Below are 18,692 nucleotides of genomic sequence, written 5' to 3'. Positions count from 1 at the left end.
TTGCACTTAGGTGCAATATGTCCAACAATGATTAGAGCAGGTGAATGCTAAACTTTGAAAAGAAGCAATTGCATATTTGCAGGATGAATGACTTTCCTCTTGGTAGTTCAGGGACAAGAACTGTTGTGAAAGCAGGCCTCCAAGAGGCTGCCCTGTTTGTCCCTTCTACTTGAACAAGGTTAGGATGATCCAATGCAAAGGACTTTTCTCTTTGTCTCTTTTTCTCTTTGATCCTATTTTATAGTGTAAGTTTCCATTGGGTCCTTTAAAATATTTTCTAATAATTTAGATTTCTGTAGGCAGAACTACATAAGAGAATGGGATCTCAAGGGAAGTGGTTTAGAAGTCTCTATAGTAAAACAATGAATAAGCCAAGCCAAGTGGGTGCCTGCAGTGTTGAGGTGCTTCTCTCAAATGTCTTCAAGTTGTGAATAAAATTTCACCTTGTGTTGATTGGTAGCACATTCAGAGGTGTCCACATGGTTACTTTCTTTGAAGATCCATTTCTGCACTCTTTTTCATTCCATAATCTTCCTCTATCAAATAATTTTCTTACAAACTCTTGTGAAAGTCTTCTTTATATTGTCTTGGAGTATGGCCTGTGGGCCTGCTTCTTGCAGCAAGCAGCTTCTCCCCAGCTTTTCTTTGGCAGCTGCTAGACTGACTCCTTCTTCAGGCTTGCATGTAAAGTCTTTCACTCCCCGTGTGCCCCATTAGAAACAAACCCTGAGTTAGAGTAGCTGAGTTCTTTATGCAGATGCATGAACCCATGTGCATCTGTCAAGTCAGAGAAGGCACCTTCCTCCTTCGGGCCCAGCAACAGGAGTGGGTCATCATTCTTAGCATAGTAAACTGAAAGCAAATAAACAAAATAGCTCATCTGTGCTGAGATTATTCAGTGTGCTGAAGGAGAAAGGCCTTTGAACACTAAAGGGTCAGGACAGAGAACATGTCCTGGGTGCTTTGAAACTGGACAGTGATTACCTATTTTTTTTTTTTTAGTTAGATGTCATTGATATGCAGAAGTTTCTGGGAATTTAGAAAACAATGGTTGCTGTGTTCCAGACTCCATAAGTCTGGAGTTAGGTGCTGACACAAGCAGCTTCCACTTCAACTGTGGGAGCAGCAAAGCAATGCTGTTTGGCCCAGCCCTTGTACTGTGGTTTGAGTGGTAAAATAGATATGTAGGTTTCAGTCCCCCAACTTACAGGACAGCTTTAGATTCCCAGTTTTCATTGTTAAAAACAAGATAGAAACGTGATTTGGATTTGTTGTTTCAAGTTTGGCCTGGGACTCTGATTTCTAGTGTGCTAGGATGGTCACATTTGAGCTGTTTCAGTAGTCCTGAAATACAGCTGCAGATTAATATATTCTGTTTCATGGCCAAACAAATTATTCCATATGGAGCTATCTTCTGGCCTGCTTCTCATAGGCAAGTCAGCTTGATTAGAACTAGTTTGGGACTATCTACCCTGAATTACAGTAGATACACCATGCCTCACTCTTTCCAGTTGCTACAATTTGTCACTTCTGTTCTTGCAGGACACATATGGACAGAATCAAAGGGCAATATTTTAATAACAACTGTTATCTTTTGGCTTTTTAAAATGTCCTAATAAGCAAATTGAAGTTGAAAAAACACCCTTCTTTGAAAAAACAGCCCTTCCCTGTCTTGCAGAGAGCAGCATGAGTGAAATGAAGCCTAAATGGGAATCTCTGCCTCTGTTTCATGCATTTGAAGGTCTCCAGACTTATTTGATTTGTTATGGCACACAAAACTCTGGTATTAGCTACAATTTTTGCCACACATAATCTATGTTGTTATTAAAAATCACTTCTCCAGAATGAAAATGTCTTCTGAGTGACAGTGTGCAATCTGTTGTCAGTTATTTAGTAACCATATTCTTAGGGAAATTTAAAAGGGAAACCATCTGCACAACAATTTCCACTTTTTTTTTTTCTTTCAGTTTTGTTTTGCTTTGTTTTTAATACAAAGAATATAGAGATCTCATTACCTGTAGCTGTTCATTCCTTTGAAGATAGCAAACCTTTCTCCTTTGAAGGTAGCAAACCTCTCGTCTTCCAAATTCCGCGTTTTCTTTAATTTTTACTTCTCTATAGTAAGTCAATAAAGTAAATGTGTTTGTGATGAAGCTGATCTTTAATATCTGGTTCTGTTCTCTTTGAAGGACCTTTCAACACAAGCTCAACTAAAAAAACTTCAGAGTAAACATGCTTATGTTTATATATGTATGAATATAAATCAGTATTTACACAATCAGGTCTTAAATCTTGAATCCTTATGTAGCTTATCCATAATGGCAGCCAAAGTCTGCTGAAATTGCTCCACAGCACTCTTAAGAATTTGTTTAATAAGCAACAGTTGGTATCAGTGGGTTTTTGCACCAAAGCTATTGCAGTGAAAAATTGTGGGTTTGGGTTTTGTTTTTGTTTTGGACTTTTTTGGCCAAAACTAATCTTTCTAGAAGCTAAATTTAGAGACATTTTAAAAGCTGAGATTGAGACAAATTACTTATAAATATTGGGACTCTCTGTTAGACCTGAATGGACTGTTTTCAAGATTATCTTTATTGTGTGACAAAGTTGTAACTTCTGACATTTTATCCTAATTTAATTAGGAGACTAAGTCCAAAATTAAAAATAGTTTCTCAGATCACTAGAATTTTTCCATGTTATAGTTATGAAAAGAAAAACCAAAACAAACCCCCCCCCAAAAAAAAACCCAAACAGTTAAAATGAGCTACAAGATATTCTACTGCTATGAGATATTCCAGTTTTACTGAAAACTGACCTGTATTTACTGTAGTTCAAATCTTGCACATACATAATAGTATGTGTGATGACAAAACTGCCATTCATACTCGCCAGGTACAATTTTGGAAGCAGGTTTTACAATGTACTTTCAATGACGCTGCACTAATTCAACCTCGTCATTATTTAGCTTTGTTTCTTTTCTTTCTCTCTTTTGCATGGCAGACCGACTACTTGTACAGTTCTAGAAACTGTAACAGGTGCTGTTGTTAGTAGCTTTGAGCATGAAGCCACACTGTAGCTTCCACTTTCTTTGACATCTGTGCTGGTTCCTGTGGGGCTGGGCATCCTCTGGGGTTCATTCTAGGTGTTTGCTCTTGATAAGGTGTGGCTCTGTATCACATTTCTGTCTCTACAGCGCTGATCATTGTTACAGAAAAAAGTATCCCTTTTGTGTCTATGGAAATCTAACCTTACAAGACAATGGGCTAGGAGGACTTGGGAACAGTTAGTAAACAGGTAGTTAAAGGAAAAAACAACCAAAACACCTCAACCAAGCAACCCAAAAGGATGTTTAATTAATATCCTTACCTGACAAATATGTGAGATTACAAGTAAAAGAAATTTTTTATTTCAAGAATTCAGTTGTGGGTTTTTTCCTGCTCTGAGAGGAGATCCACATCACCTTAAATTGATAGCCCTGCTATTTACCCATGTTTATACAAGAGGATACCTGGAAATTGTGCTTTTGTGGGAGAATGCACACATCAATGTGCGAGCTTTAACTGACCAAATGTTTTGAGATTTTGCTTGACCAGTTGTTTAAAATTATTTTTGTTATAAAGATAGGTTGCTGTTGTTGATCCAGGAGGAAAAAGGTTTTATTGCACTGTTGAACCATCTTGTCACTATTCATTATTGTGAGTTTTAAGTTTTTTAGCATTTAGCATTCATGCATAGGTGATGATGTTGCTGACATGATTTTTTATTGCAGACATTTGCATCCAGGAAACACATTTCAGTGTTTGAGATATGTAGTCAAGCCATTCATTCCACGTGGTTTTAGATTTTTTGATGGTTTTACTTTCTTATGTATAAACGGCTTTGTTATTCTTGAGATTCTCTTGGAATAAGGTTTCAGGGCATCTTGGAAGGATGGTGCACTCCTTCACAGAATAAACACAACTGATAGGATATATAAAGATATATATATAAATACTGTTGTCTGTTCAGAATTGTCTTGCTGATCTTTAAGTAGTTTTAAAGATCAGAATATCAGCTCATTATGAGAGGCTATTTTAAATATCCTTATTTCATTGCAGAAGGGAACATACTGATAAAGAGTTGTTGATCAGGCCTAATCTTGAATCCTCAAGACAACAAAAATTCTCATTGTGTAATATCTGTGGGGTATGAGTCAATTGGAGATTCTGTATAGAATTAGTGAGTGTTCTTTATCTGGAGTTACTTTGTGGGAGCTCCTATCCTTCCTGTTTGAAATAAGTTCTTGGAGTTCCATCCTTATATCCTAAGTATTATTAATTATTATTATTAATGGCCAAAAGCTAGGTATGCTTCAAACACAATTACAGAATAAGGATATTGGAAGCGGGTTTGGAATCAAGAACTGGAGAGAGGTGCCAGCAGGATATCTCAGCTGTAATTTTTGTGGTTTCATGCTCTGTAGAAAAACTTGGCAGTACAATGAGACAGAAAATGCAGCTGAGATGAGCAGCTGTGAAACATGGTAGTGGTAGCGGTGCTTATGCTTACATAGTTCTCAGCCATCGTAGGGCCCAACCTTGAGGGAGACAGGATAAGGTACATCTTCCCCTGGTGAGTCTTTGCTGTTGTATGCTGGTATAAGGTCATGGCTAAAGGTAGAATTCATAAGAATTACAAGGCATCATATAGATCATGGTGAAGCTTGTAAGTGGTGTTAGGGAAGAAAGGATGCAAGAAGCAATGCTTTTATTTTTGTCTGGGGCTCTTGTGTGTTTCCATGGGCCCAGGTGTTTGGTTGGTTTCACATAAACTCACTGTGCACCATTTCAAGAATCTGAACAGTGATGGAAATAAAAAAATAATATGTGGTTGCTGTGTTCTGCAAATCACTAGGTAAATTAGAAAAGAAATTACTCAAGGGAAAGCGCTACTCCAAAAACAGCACACAGTGGGTTTCTTTTTTTTTCTCTGCAATGTCTGGAACACTTACAGTAATTCCTGGACCTGGGAAAGAGGACAAAGAATTCAGAAGTTTGCTATAACTGAACCAGCTCAGGAGAGATGTGCAAAAGAAAATATGATTTTTTAAATGTTGCTGCTCTTTTTCTTTGCAAGTTTTCTACTAACTTTTGTTTAAGAAATGACTGAGATCCAGCAGAATTGATTCATAATTGGCTCCTTACGAGACCTTTCTGTCTGTTATTATTTGACTTCGTAACCTAGTCCTCATTGACATGCAAACTAGAAAAAAAGTTATAATAAACCATAAATACTTTCCTCTGTTTTTTGGGGTTTGTTTTCATTCTTTTTGCCAGATAATTATTTAGTGAGGCAGGGAATGCAGAAGCTGAATAGCTGATTTTACTTCTTTATAAGATAAAATCTTGCATGATTGTGTATCTTCTCTGGTGCATTTTCTGGATAGCTGCTCTGCACTTATCACCACAAGCATCCTGTGCCCTCCCACAATCTCATTTCTTGCTGTGTTTTTTCCTGGCTCGTTGTAGCCTTGGTGCTGCAAAAAGAACTCTTCCTCTCTATTTGTCTGTCACAGCCTCTGGTGGTGGTACCCTACTTTTTAGCAGTGTCTTCAGTTAAAATTGCAATGAAAACCACAGATAATCAAAAATTATTGTTCTTACTCTTGTGTCTGCCACTTTGAATGCAAGTGTTGCCATATTCAAGCAGCAAGAACACACATAAATGTCTGCCTTAGATAGAATGGTAAAACCCCTGAAAACCCTGTTAGAAAAATGCTAGTTTCTTTGTGCAGTGCATATAATGCTTTAAAATAACTCATTACAAGTATTTTCTCTTCATAAACTTATTTGTAAAACAGATTTTTAAAATATCACACGAAGGTGTTTTTCCTACTGTAAAAATGGGAAACCAGGATGTAAAGCACATCTATATTTGCCCCTGTGGACCCTTGTTCTCTCCTGCCACCTCTCTGAAGTCAATACTTAATTTAACTTTCACCGTTCCTATTTTCCCTCTTCTTCTTTTTCTGTGTTTCTCACCAATGGGATTCTATAAAAGAATATAGGTACATATGTGAAGGTCTGTTTGTCTCAATACACTTGTAATAACACAAACAGTATGTCACCTTTTTAATTCAAAACATTCAAAACAGTCACTGACTGTTCCAATCTAGAAGCAGAGGTAATAAAGCATGGAAGCTCATGAGTTGTGAAGCTCAAAGAAGCTCTCAAAGAAACAAAATTAAATATTCTTCTTATCTACCAATTGCTATTCTAATCCACCCCATTTCTGGGGAACAGATAAAATACTGTTGTTTGATACCTGCCTGCTTCTCCCCTTTTCTAGGACACTCCATGGAAATGATATTTCCAGTGTTCCTGAAGGTTCTTTCAATGACCTGGTATCTCTGTCTCATCTGTAAGTACTTCTGTCTGGGTTTATGTGTTTGCTCAATGGTTTCATATTTAGACAACAGTATATATTATTACAAACTTAAGATTGTATAGCTTTTCAGGTTTTCCTGCTCACTTTCCTTATTCTGCTCTGGGTATTAATAATGTCTCTGTTTGAAGGAAATTAAAAAGTACTAGAACCTGTTGTTATTAGTAACCAAAATATTTTCTTAAGGAAAACCAAATGAGCAAACGTGACAGTTTCCTCTTCTTTGCACTTGGTGTTTCGGGCTTCTTTCAACATTGTCTGCGTAAAATGCAGGGAGTGTTATGGTCTGAGGGTGAGACAGGAAACCTCCCACAATGAGCAAATATTAAGCAAATGTGAATTCTTTGCCTAATAAGTATCATATGTTTTGCATACTGAAATATTGTCAATATATGAACTTGCTGATGAATCACTGCTTCAGACATATATAATCATATGGAATTTGATCTTTTCACAGTATTAATACTTTATTCCATAATTTGAAAAAATTCTCAAATGTTTCAGATATTTCAGGGAATTACTGGTATGTTGGTGGAGCTTCAGGATGTTTTTCAATGCAGTTCAGTTCATCTAAGAACTTCAAAGACAAAGAGCTGCATTTTTTACCAAATAACCTGAAAGTGTAACGATGCCAAAAGAGAAAAAGTTTTTTCCCTGAGATAATGTGTGGTACTTTGCTTCATTGGAGAACAGATGTAAAGCAAAAGCAATTTTGCGAAGCATGTTTCTTCATTACTGTCCTCAAGTAACCAGAGGGTTGGGTAATATCTTGGTCCTTTTGCTAACTGATAAGTTTTACAAGCTGGTATGGATACTTTCTCTCTGATGCTGCCCTCATGCACATGAATTGATGTGGATGTATGCACATGCCAGGACATGCAAGCAGATAGACATGCTTTTAACATAGGTTTTAGATCTCTGATTGTCTCTTTGCAATCTTAAAGATGCCCTCCATTTGCCTGGATGCAAGGTTCAGTTCATATTTACATATTTTCTGATTAGCAAATATGTCCTTTGACTATTGCTGTCTAACAGCTTTCTGCCTCAGTTTCTCTCTGGACAATAAATAGTAAAGACAAGTCGTATTGGTAGGGACAGACATAATATGTGAGCAACTTAAGCAATTTCATCTTCTGCTGAGAAATAACCTCTATTTCAAGCTTAGGCCTTGGTATGTAAGTCAGAGTAAATACTCATATTCCACAAAATTTACTTCTTCATCCTGTTCACAATATAGTCAGGTCAATTTGTATGTTTTTTTGTAATGAAAGTCCAACTGAGCTGAAGTCCTAGACCTCCTTTTAGAAGCAGTGACACCTTTCACACTTGGAATCTGGCTTCCAAAGGTATTTTTAGAACTCAAGAGGTAAACATATCATGCCCCATTTGTTTGGATTTTCCTCAGAGTTTTAAATGGAGTGCAGATAGAATTTTTCTGGGTAAACTGTTCACCTTAGAGAGTGATAAAAACCCCTTTGGCCCTATACAATCACTGCAGTCTGTCTGTTTAGATCTATGTGCTACCAGAAATGTAAAATACACAAAGCTCAGATGAACAGTAATAAATAGGGTCCATAAAATAAATAAGGACTATCTGGGGTGTAATTTGTACGGATGAACAATTGAATTTTACAATCCGGTTCTGCTCTCCAGTTCCTTAAAGAGGATTCTGAAACTTTGAGCACCCACAGTGACTTTGCTTTTCACTTGCCAGAGTAAGCTGTGCTTATTCAAACAGAGTCATACATTATTGAAAATAAATTCCTTTTTAGCTCTTCCCGATATATAGATCTTCAAGGAGAAAGCATGCACTGGAATGATTTTGAAAATGATACAAGGGATTGCTATGCATGGGAGGAAAAAAATTGTTAAATTTACAAGCTGTGTGGCTACAGCAGAATAGGTATTACGGCTGGAGAAATCTGACTACCAAGCTGTTGAGCAAGATGATCAGCCAGGGCCTTCAGCATCACTACAGTGTGGGGCCTGATGAGGCAGAGTATCAAATTAACCTTTAGTATTGGAAAGAAATAATTGTGTAGCATAGACAAGACTGTTGGTTATAGTCAGTCTTTTGTAATAGCTTTAAATTGGTCTGTGATTGGAAGAGCAAAACTGAGATGCAGATACTTCAGTCACTTTTTCCATAGCTGCTTAAAGCCTACAAGATAATGTTCACCACATTTCTTTTACATTGTAAACATCAGTGGTTATAAAGTAACTATTGTAACTGTGGAGCTGACATGTCTTACTAAAGGCAGAGAAAGGTTTGTCTATGGTGTACACACGCTGTTTTCTTTGCTGCTTATTACTTTATTCGCTTGAATAATATAATTGGCTGTTTAAACCCTGAATCTGCTAATTGGTTTAGTCCAATGCAGGGATAAAAATGTTGCAGCACTTCTTAAGGATGGCATACATTACTAACTAAAAACCCACAATCTGAGAGGGTAGAAATGAGACCTTCTTAGGTCAGTTCCTGCATTTGCTGCTCTCCCCTTTCATTAATGCACACAACTCTGTAACTGACTCAGTTTCCAAACACTGCCCAGACCCCTCAGTTGGCCCCCTCAGACTCTCCAAAGAACCCATTGGGAATGGGTGCTGTGTGCAGCAGCGGGTTCTCTCAGGCAAGTTTTCAACAAAGAGCTCAGATTTCTGATCTTGTTAAATCATCTTGTCATCATTGGACTTAGCAGGGCTCATTGAGAGAGCTTTAAACTAGATGTGAAGGGGAAGGGGAGAAAACTGGGTCTGTTAGGGACAAACACAAGAAGAACAAACCAGGGCCCAAAGGCAGTTGGTCTAGGAAGGATTTAGTCCCACCAGTGTGCTCTGTTTGTTTCCTGAAATGTCTGTATGCTAATGCACGCAGCATGGGGAATAAGCAAGAAGAGTTAGAGGTCAGTGTACGGGCTAAGGGTTATGATCTGGTAGCGATAACAGAGACATGGTGGGATAGGTCACATGACTGGAATGTGGCCATGGATGGTTATGTACTTTTTCGGAAAGATAGGGCGGGGAAGCGAGGTGGTGGACTTGCTCTTTATGTGAGAGAGCAACTAGAATGTGTTGAGTTTTGTGCAGGGGCTGATGAGGGGCAAGTTGAAAGTCTGTGGGTAAGAATTAAGGGGCAGGCTGGTGTGGGTGACACAGTTGTGGGGGTCTACTACAGACCTCCTGATCAAGGCGAAGAGGTTGATGAGGCCTTCTACAGGCAGCTGAAAGCAGCCTCACAACTTCAGTCCCTAGTCCTCATGGGAGATTTTAACTACCCCGATATCTGCTGGTTGACTCACACAGCCAGCCTTTCACAGTCTAGGAGGTTCCTCCAGTGCATTGATGATAACTTCTTAATGCAGATGGTGGACAAGCCGACTAGAAGAGGAGCGCTGCTGGATCTTATACTAACCAACAAGGAGGGCCTTGTCGAAGAAGTGGTGGTCAATGGCAGCCTTGGCTGCAGTGATCATGAGATGGTAGAGTTCAGGATCCTGTGTGGAAGGAACAGAATACCCAGTAGGACCAAAACCCTGGACTTCCACAGGGCAAACTTTGGCCTCCTCAATCAACTGTTAAGAGAAATCCCATGGGACAGGGTGTTAGAAGATAAAGGGGCTCAAGATAGCTGGTCAATATTCAAGGACCACTATTTGCAAGCACAGGATCAGAGCATCCCTATGGTTAGGAAATCTAGTAAGGGAGCTAGGAGACCAGCATGGTTAAAAAAGGAACTGCTGGGAAAACTTAAGTGGAAAAGGAAAATCTACAGATCATGGAAGGGGGGGCTGGTCACTTGGGAGGAATACAGGACTGTCGTCAGAGGATGTAGGGAGGCAATTAGGAAAGCTAAGGCCTCCTTGGAACTTAACCTTGCAAGTCAGGTTAAGGATAATAGAAAGGGCTTTTTCAAATACATAGCTAGTAAAACTAACGCTAGAGGCAATATTGGCCCACTAAGGGATGAGATGGGAGCCCTGGTGACAGAGGATATAAAGAAGGCAGAGGTGCTGAACGCCTTCTTTGCCTCTGTCTTTACTCCTGCAGGGTTTCCACATGAGCCCCAGATTCATTTAGCCCCAGAAGTAGTCAAGATAGATAAGGAATTTGACGTAGTAGATGAGGATTGGGTTAGGGATCAGCTGAGTAATCTGGACATCCATAAGTCGATGGGTCCAGATGGAATGCATCCAAGGGTGCTGAGGGAGCTGGCGGAGGTCATTGCTAGGCCACTCTCCATCATCTTCAGTAAGTCATGGGTAACAGGAGAGGTGCCTGAGGACTGGAGAATAGCAAATGTCACTCCAGTCTACAAGAAGGGCAAGAAGGAGGACCCGGGTAACTATAGACCGGTCAGCCTCACCTCCATCCCTGGAAAGGTGATGGAACAACTTGTTCTTGTCACTATCTCCAGGCATATCAAGGACATGGGGGTCATCAAGAGCAGTCAGCATGGTTTTATCAAGGGTAAATCATGTTTGACTAACCTCATAGCCTTCTATGAGGAAATTACTAGGTGGATAGATGATGGTAGAGCGGTAGATGTGGTTTATCTTGATTTCAGTAAAGCATTTGACACCGTCTCTCACAGCATCCTTGTAGATAAGTTGATCAAGTATGGGTTTGGTGATCAGGTAGTGAGGTGGATCAGGAACTGGTTGAAAGGAAGGAGTCAGAGAGTTGTAGTCAATGGGGCAGAATCTGGTTGGAGGTGTGTGACTAGTGGAGTCCCTCAGGGGTCGGTACTGGGACCGGTGTTGTTCAATATCTTCATCAACGACTTGGATGAGGGTATAGAGTGTACCCTCAGCAAGTTTGCTGATGACACTAAGCTGGGAGGAGTGGCTGACACACCGGAAGGCCGTGCTGCCATTCAGAGAGACTTAGACAGGCTGGAGAGTTGGGCAGAGAGAAACATGATGAAGTTCAACAAGGGGAAGTGTAGAGTTTTGCATTTGGGGAAGAACAACACAATGTCCCAGTATAGGTTGGGGGCTGACCTGCTGGAGAGCAGTGTAGGTGAAAGAGACCTGGGGGTCCTGGTAGACAAGAGGATGACCATGAGCCAGCAATGTGCCCTTGTGGCCAAGAAGGCCAATGGCATCCTGGGGTGCATTAGAAAGGGTGTGGTTAGTAGGTCAAGAGAGGTTCTCCTCCCCCTCTATTCTGCATTGGTGAGGCCGCACCTGGAGTATTGTGTCCAGTTCTGGGCCCCTCAGTTCAAGAAGGACAGGGAAGTGCTTGAAAGAGTCCAGCGCAGAGCTACTAAGATGATTAAGGGAGTGGAACATCTCCCTTATGAGGAAAGGCTGAGGGAGCTGGGTCTCTTTAGTTTGGAGAAAAGGAGACTGAGGGGTGACCTCATCAATGTTTTCAAATATGTAAGGAGTGAGTGTCAGGGAGATGGAGTTAGGCTTTTCTCAGTGATGACCAGTGATAGGACAAGGGGTAATGGGTGTAAATTGGAGCACAGGAGGTTCAAGTTGAATATTCGAAAAAATTTTTTTACTGTAAGGGTGACAGAGCCCTGGAACAGGCTGCCCAGGGGGGTCGTGGAGTCTCCTTCACTGGAGACATTCCAAACCCGCCTGGACACGTTCCTGCACGATGTACTCTAGGTGGCCCTGCTCTGGCAGCGGGGGGTTGGACTAGATGATCTTTCGAGGTCCCTTCTAACCCCTAGGATTCTATGATTCTATGATTCTATGATTCTATGATCTCATCTTTACTCAAAATTATATTAGTTATGTAACCAACTATAAAAAAATAAGCTGACCTCTCCTCTGTTTCTCCACATCATTATGCCTACTTTAAGTGATTTTGTTCTAAGTTGCCTCAAAAAAAAAAACCAAACCAAACCAAAACCAAAAAAAAATTAAAAAAAGGTGTCTGAACAGAAATAGCTGCACATTTTGAAAATGCTGCTGATGGTATTTCATTACAGCACAAGATATTTTTACCTTCTTGAAACATTTTGATATAATGGGCAAAGAAATAGAGTGTATTAGAACTCATGAATGAAAATACAAGAATTCACTATAGTTGCTAGAAAATAAGAAAGAAAAAAAAAGAGGAAAAGAAAAGGAAAAATAAAAACAAAAACCACAAACCACCTCAAACAAGAGAACAGAAAAGATAAATGTGGTCATTTCTGCAGCTGTATAACAGTGTTCATGGTAATCATTTCTAGTATCTGTAAATCAGCTTTATTTCTTATTTAGTATGTAAAGATAAATTAACACAGTAACAAGCTTTCCACTGTCCTCCCACTCCCATTTTATATATGGCAGTTGCTCAACACTGAAGTTAATTTCTCGGTCCAGCTTTCACTGTTGCATTTTGTTTAACCTTGGACAAGTGAGCCAGTTGATCACAGCTACAGGGTCAAAAAGTCAACACAGAAGTTTTTTTCCATTGTAAGCAATGGATTTACAAAAGGAATGGATGGAGATTTTTTAATACTGTGCTGCAGTATACATTTAATTTTGATGAATGAGCTCTAGACAGGGTTTGAACCCATGAACTTTCATTATGAATCTGTCTAGGGCACAGTGGGTTCATTAGTCACTCTTGTAGAAATGTATCAACAAATTTACCAAGGTTTCTGTCTTACTACTCTGTCTGATGTTTTTATTTGAAAGAAGCTCAGGTTTAAAACACCATCTTAAAAAATAGCAGAAATGCATCATTTGAATTACTGCATTCTTTACTATTGCTTTCCCATGCTAATCTTCATTTAGTTAATTTTCTTCCCATGACAATTCAAGTGTTGTACATAAACCTTAAATTCAGAATAGTTAATTCAGACTTCTCATATGTGTTTCCTCACACTTTCGAAAACTAGCTGTTTTTAAACTGACTCTTCTGAAGCCTGAACTTTGCTTGTCATTGACTGATTGCATGAAAAGACACTTTCTTTAAGGGAAAAAACAGTATAAATGAGTCAAGGCAGCACCTAACTTGAAAGTAAAAAGGTTTGTTTTCTTTTGGGTAGATTTTCATGAGTAATGAAAAGGTTCTGTGAATTATAATTGCACAGTCTGAATGCATCTAATTCAACTAAACTCAAGTTATAGGATAACCAGCAAATGTGCTTTCAAAGCCATAAACAAACTTAGCAGACACCAAGGTGCAGTTGTGAAAACAGGGGTGTTTCACACAGTGAGAAAGCATTAAAATGAGTCATCAGATACAAATTAAATCACACAATTTACTGTTAGAATAGGTTCTGAAGGCCACAGACCTGAATGAAAGAGAGCAATGTGATAAATTTGATGAAAGCAGTATGTCTGACAACACTGTTCAAGCGCAATTTCTAGACAAAGTGACTTATTATTTGAAAAAAAATTTTCTGTTGTTTGGTGTTTATGCAGCCTAATTAATGATGGGAAGAAAGAAAGAATGGTAATACTAGAGGAGATAAATCTGTAAGATTTCCTGAATACTCAGAAGAACTTTCCCACATTTTGAAGTTAAAGCATTCCTGTAAAAGTGGAGAATAAAATGCGTTTTGATGGGATGAGGGGTGTTATCTTTGCTTGTAAGCTAAAATACCTGCTGTTAATTGTTTTACACCACTAGAGCTCTAGGTACCAACCCCTTGCACTGTGACTGCAACCTCCGCTGGCTCTCTGAGTGGGTGAAGGCTGGGTACAAAGAGCCTGGGATAGCCCGATGCAGTGGGCCGGACACCATGGTGGACAGGCTGCTGCTCACAACACCAACTCACCACTTCCAGTGCAAAGGTGAGTGGTGCAAGCTGGGAGATTCTCTGTTCTCCCCTGTTGCTTTTCCTCACGTACTGTGCTTTATTTTTACGCTATTGGAAGCTGTTTGGTTTTGAAGCAAGCTGGGTGGGGGAGCAGGGTTTGGCTTTCACTTTCTGAACCATCACAGTACATTCCAGTTGCATTTTCAACAGTTCTTCCACAAAGTGGAGTTAACTGCCCCACTGAAAGGAAAACCAGCAAACCTCACAAGGGTTAGTATTCCTGTTGCTCACACCAGATTATAGTGGCAAGTTAGTGTATAGGATGTTGTTAGAACTTACTGGAGCAAATATGTTGGTTTTGGCCTTCTACCTACCCCAGAAAACTTTAGTAAAATAAGGGTTATTTTAAAAATATAGAGTGCTCTAGTTATTATGTACATTTACTTAAAAACTGAGAAACTGAGAATTCTTCCAGAAAGCAAGTATTTACCAAAACTAGATTTCAGTTGAAGATACACAAATGGTCCTCACCAGTTCCTCATCAGAACTGGAAATTATCAAAGGTGTTTGATGTCTGAATACAGGAGACATGCATTCAGGAGAGGGTTGAGGTGCAGTTATTGATTATTAGAAAAGGTTAATGATAACAATATGCTGCATTAGGGTCCACTTAGACAGAGTGCACTTTTTTTGTGGGTAGCTTATTAGTGAATGTAGAGTAGCATATACCTATATGTTCCTAATGTAAAAAAAATGTGGAGGTTCACTTAGGTAACCAGCACACAGGAGAAGATGTAGTTATATTTATAGTGGAAAAGATGGGTTGGTAGCCTCTCCTGGAAATGAAAATGAGGGCATAAAAGATGGTTTTATGTCTCTCAGAGTGACAGGCACATTTACAGTACTGCTTGGAAACATAATTTTATAGAGGCTGGCATTAAAATGCTAAACAAACAAATGATGGTGTTGAGGTGGGTTTAGAACACAGGTTCCCAAATCTGAGCTGAAATTTATGTCCCTTCAAATATGTATTTAATAACTGTAACCTTATAATTTAGTTACTTTGAAGTGTCAGTTTCAAAACTATCAGAACTTCATAATAGTCTCTCAAATGTGAAGTACAAATACACCTTAAATATGAAAAATATCAAATACTCATTCACACAAAGTGAAACAAAGGAAAGAAGTGTATTTATGTGTTGAACATGGTCTGAAATTTAATTCAGAAAACAGGCTAAACAAGACATTTTATTCTGAAACTGTGATATATCAATAGGTAAACTCAATATCTCTCAAAATTAAACAAGCATTTTTTATGCAAGAAGTAGGTAAACCTGTGATCCAGACTATTAAGGACAGCTGTATGTTTTAATGTAAATCTTAGTTGATGAGCTTTCTACTATCCTAACTGTATCCATGGCTTGCTTTATCTGTGTAGAAAAGGAGAAAAAAAGTATTGATTCAGAGGTAGTCTTCAGACAAGCAGAAACTCTGGGCAAGTGGCACTAAACTCCAAGAAGCTCCAGACCCCAGTCCCCTTTTCTCATCTCAATACATATATTTTGAAAACCAACACATGATTTGATAGTCTAACTGAACCCACTTCTCATGCTCATATTTGAGATCCAATGCCTCACGCTGCTCTGTCTGGACATCAGTGATGCTCTTCTATGGTAAAGCAACAGGTTTTGTTACACCATGAAGTTCAGGTTTAGCCTTGCAGCCTGTGCATGTGACAGAGCTCAGGGTGGGCTGAACCTGTTGTTCCCCTAAAAGGCTTAGTTAATGCTGCAGACGTCAGCCCATGCTGAACATGGTACATATAGATGCTTGTGTAAAGGGAGTGCCTGAATGTGCTCTGTGGCCTCCAATTACTTTTACATTGGAAAAAAAAATAGAGTTTAACTTATTGTTTTTTAAAATATGTTTTTAGCCTGTGATTGAGTAGAAGGTTATGTCTCAGCAAAGCCAAGAAAACGAAAATATGTGATGTACAAATCATGCAAACTCAGCTCAGCTCTGCTTTTTATTAAATTGCTCTCCTAGCTATGCAGTAGAGGAAAAGCAGGTTCTGGGCTGAGGGCATTTTGCTGTATGGATGTATAAATCAAATTCACAAAGGCAAACTGATGAACTCCTTAACTGCCAGGAACTAACGCTGTTCTTATTAGCTCCTACATTGATTAGCTTTGACCTATGCCATAGGAATACATGGAAAATGTATGCCTGTGTATTAATAAATAAATAAATAATAGAACAAATCCTGGCTTAGGGACCTCTAAATCTAGAAGAGCTGTCTTGTGAGCTCTCCAAGGAGATGCCTTCATATATTCTCTACCTTAAAAGTAACTCAGGTTTGCCGCCTTGCACCCCCTGCTATTGCCTGAAATGTTATTTCTTCTTGCTCTCCTAACTCCAAGTTAAAAACATATATGACATTTGGTTAGACATAAATACAAAGATAGAAGAGGATGACAACAGTCTTTTGGTTCATTTTTTGGATTTGTTACTCCTTGTGTGTTTTTAATTCATTATCACAATACTCTCTGCAATCAACTGTGCCCTGTTACCAGACCACTGTGTTTAGCTCTCTGGCCCTGATAACATTACCATCAGTATAAGATGTTGCCTTGACACTGCCATTGCTTTTCAGCTGAAAATCCTTGGTAGCTATTTCTGTCATATTCTTACCCCCTTTGGTGCCGTAGAGGTATTCAAAGTTAATTTTACAAGGTTTATATCTCATACAGAATAGTCCAAAGAAAATCCTTGACTAGAAGGGGTTTTTTTATGGCTAGTTTTCGAAACATTCAAGAGCTCTACTTTTGAATATCAAGTATAAGTTTCTTTATATCACTTCCAGGATGTTTCACAATTTGCTTCTCCTTATGATCTGTTATGTAACAGAAGCTCTGTGCCCCCTTCTTATTAATATGGGACCACTATTAAGTTATTTTAAATCTGTCTCCTTCAAAAATGAAATAAAATTATTTTAGGGTCTTTACTGCTCAACATGATTAAGGTCCTTTTAAATCTAATACTTTTAAAGTATTAGGTTTTATTTTTTACATGTAAAAGCCTCTAAGTTACTAATATCTGAAATAGTCATTTCAAAATGAGCATATCTTAAGCTGTAAATATAACTGTCTAAATTAGCTTTCTGTAAAGTCTCAACATAAAATATTAACTGATTTATATACTTAGTATTGTTTCGATCTGTTCACCAACAATCACTGCTTCTTAGAGTTTTGTTAAAATTAATTGTTTTTTGGTTTAAGCATGGCCATGTGTGTTTACCTGCATATATTTAGACATCTGCATATTCTTTTGTGTTGCATTTTGCCAAGATAGCTGATGTTGTTAATCACTCTTCTGGACAGAACAGGATACATTTTGAACTCTGTTAACATTGAGCATGGTAGAACACTTTGCAGCTAAACATTAGCGTAAGCCTCCAACTAAATCTTGCGCATATTTTTTATTTCTACTGTTGGATCTGCACTTTCATTCTTATAACCAGCCATAGAAATGTCATGTTACAGTTTCCTAGGGGTTTCTGCTGCAGAATTTCCAGCCCTGAGTGAAGGAGAAATTGCTGAAAGCTATCTATGGATAAGCCCACTTTCTGGAAATTCCCAACATGTTTTTTCAGAGCTAGTGTTTGCATGTCTGGGAGAATATATGCATCATTGAAGCTTGCATAGCACTTGATCTAAGTACTTAAAACTTCTCTGGTCACTGGGAATCCCACGCTGTTGTGCAGAGTTGCACCCACAGCATGTTCATCTGTGCCAATGCAGGGTGAATACTACGTTAGGAAAAAATGTGCGTGTGAATACAGGAAGTATTAATTTTTAAATCCAGTCCTCCATTAATACGCCATGTTTTGCCTTTCCAGAGCCAGCAGATATCAGTGTTGTGTCCAAGTGTAACCCCTGCCTCTCCAATCCCTGCAAGAACAATGCGATGTGCAGCAATGATCCAGTGGAATTTTATCAATGCACTTGCCCTTTTGGCTTCAAGGTATGACTACAAATGAACTACATGCAAGGCACAAAGTGTTTCCCTTCTGTGTTCTTAATTGTTGCACCATGAAAGGTTAATTTTTGCAGACGACTGATCTCAAAATGTCCTCTAGTCAAGCAAATTGTGTGTGAGCCTTCAGCTGCACCTTGCTACACATTTTATCCTGTGTAATCAGAAAGACATTTGTTCTCTCCCTGTCCTATGGCTAAAGAGATCACCCTGAGCAGCTTGCTCTTGTTGACCCTGCTTTGGGCAGGGTGGTTGGAGTAGACCATCTCTGGAGATCAGGTCCAACCTTGGGAACTCTCTGTTTCTGTGATGTAGAAATGAGCAAGTTGATTTTTCTTCCTTTTAATTTATTTCCTTTTGCCAGCAACATGATAGCCATTTCATAAACTGCCAAGCCAAAGAGGAGGCAGTTCATATGAGAATTAAGGGCCACTTTAGTCCACAGTGACACAAAGTTGATACCTGCTGGTTTACATCTGTTGTTCACGGACTTAGTAGCAGAAAGATAACTCATCAGAACAACCAC

The 18,692-nt window shown here is 39.0% G+C and overlaps 1 protein-coding gene across 1 annotated transcript in view; it reads left to right on the top strand.

Moving 5' to 3' along the window:
* Positions 1–18,692, top strand: part of SLIT3 (slit guidance ligand 3) — a 433,718-nt gene that overhangs the window by 354,946 nt on the left and 60,080 nt on the right. Inside the window, 3 exon segments of the mRNA XM_008503402.2 lie at positions 6,325–6,396; positions 14,002–14,165; positions 18,030–18,154. Coding sequence (XP_008501624.2) covers positions 6,325–6,396; positions 14,002–14,165; positions 18,030–18,154 — 361 coding nt within the window.

This window comes from Calypte anna, chromosome 13 (assembly GCF_003957555.1).
Source record: "Calypte anna isolate BGI_N300 chromosome 13, bCalAnn1_v1.p, whole genome shotgun sequence".
NCBI classification, from domain to species: Eukaryota; Metazoa; Chordata; class Aves; order Apodiformes; family Trochilidae; genus Calypte; species Calypte anna.
The sequence above is the reverse complement of the archived record's forward strand: the minus strand, read 5'-3'. Positions and strand labels throughout refer to the sequence as shown.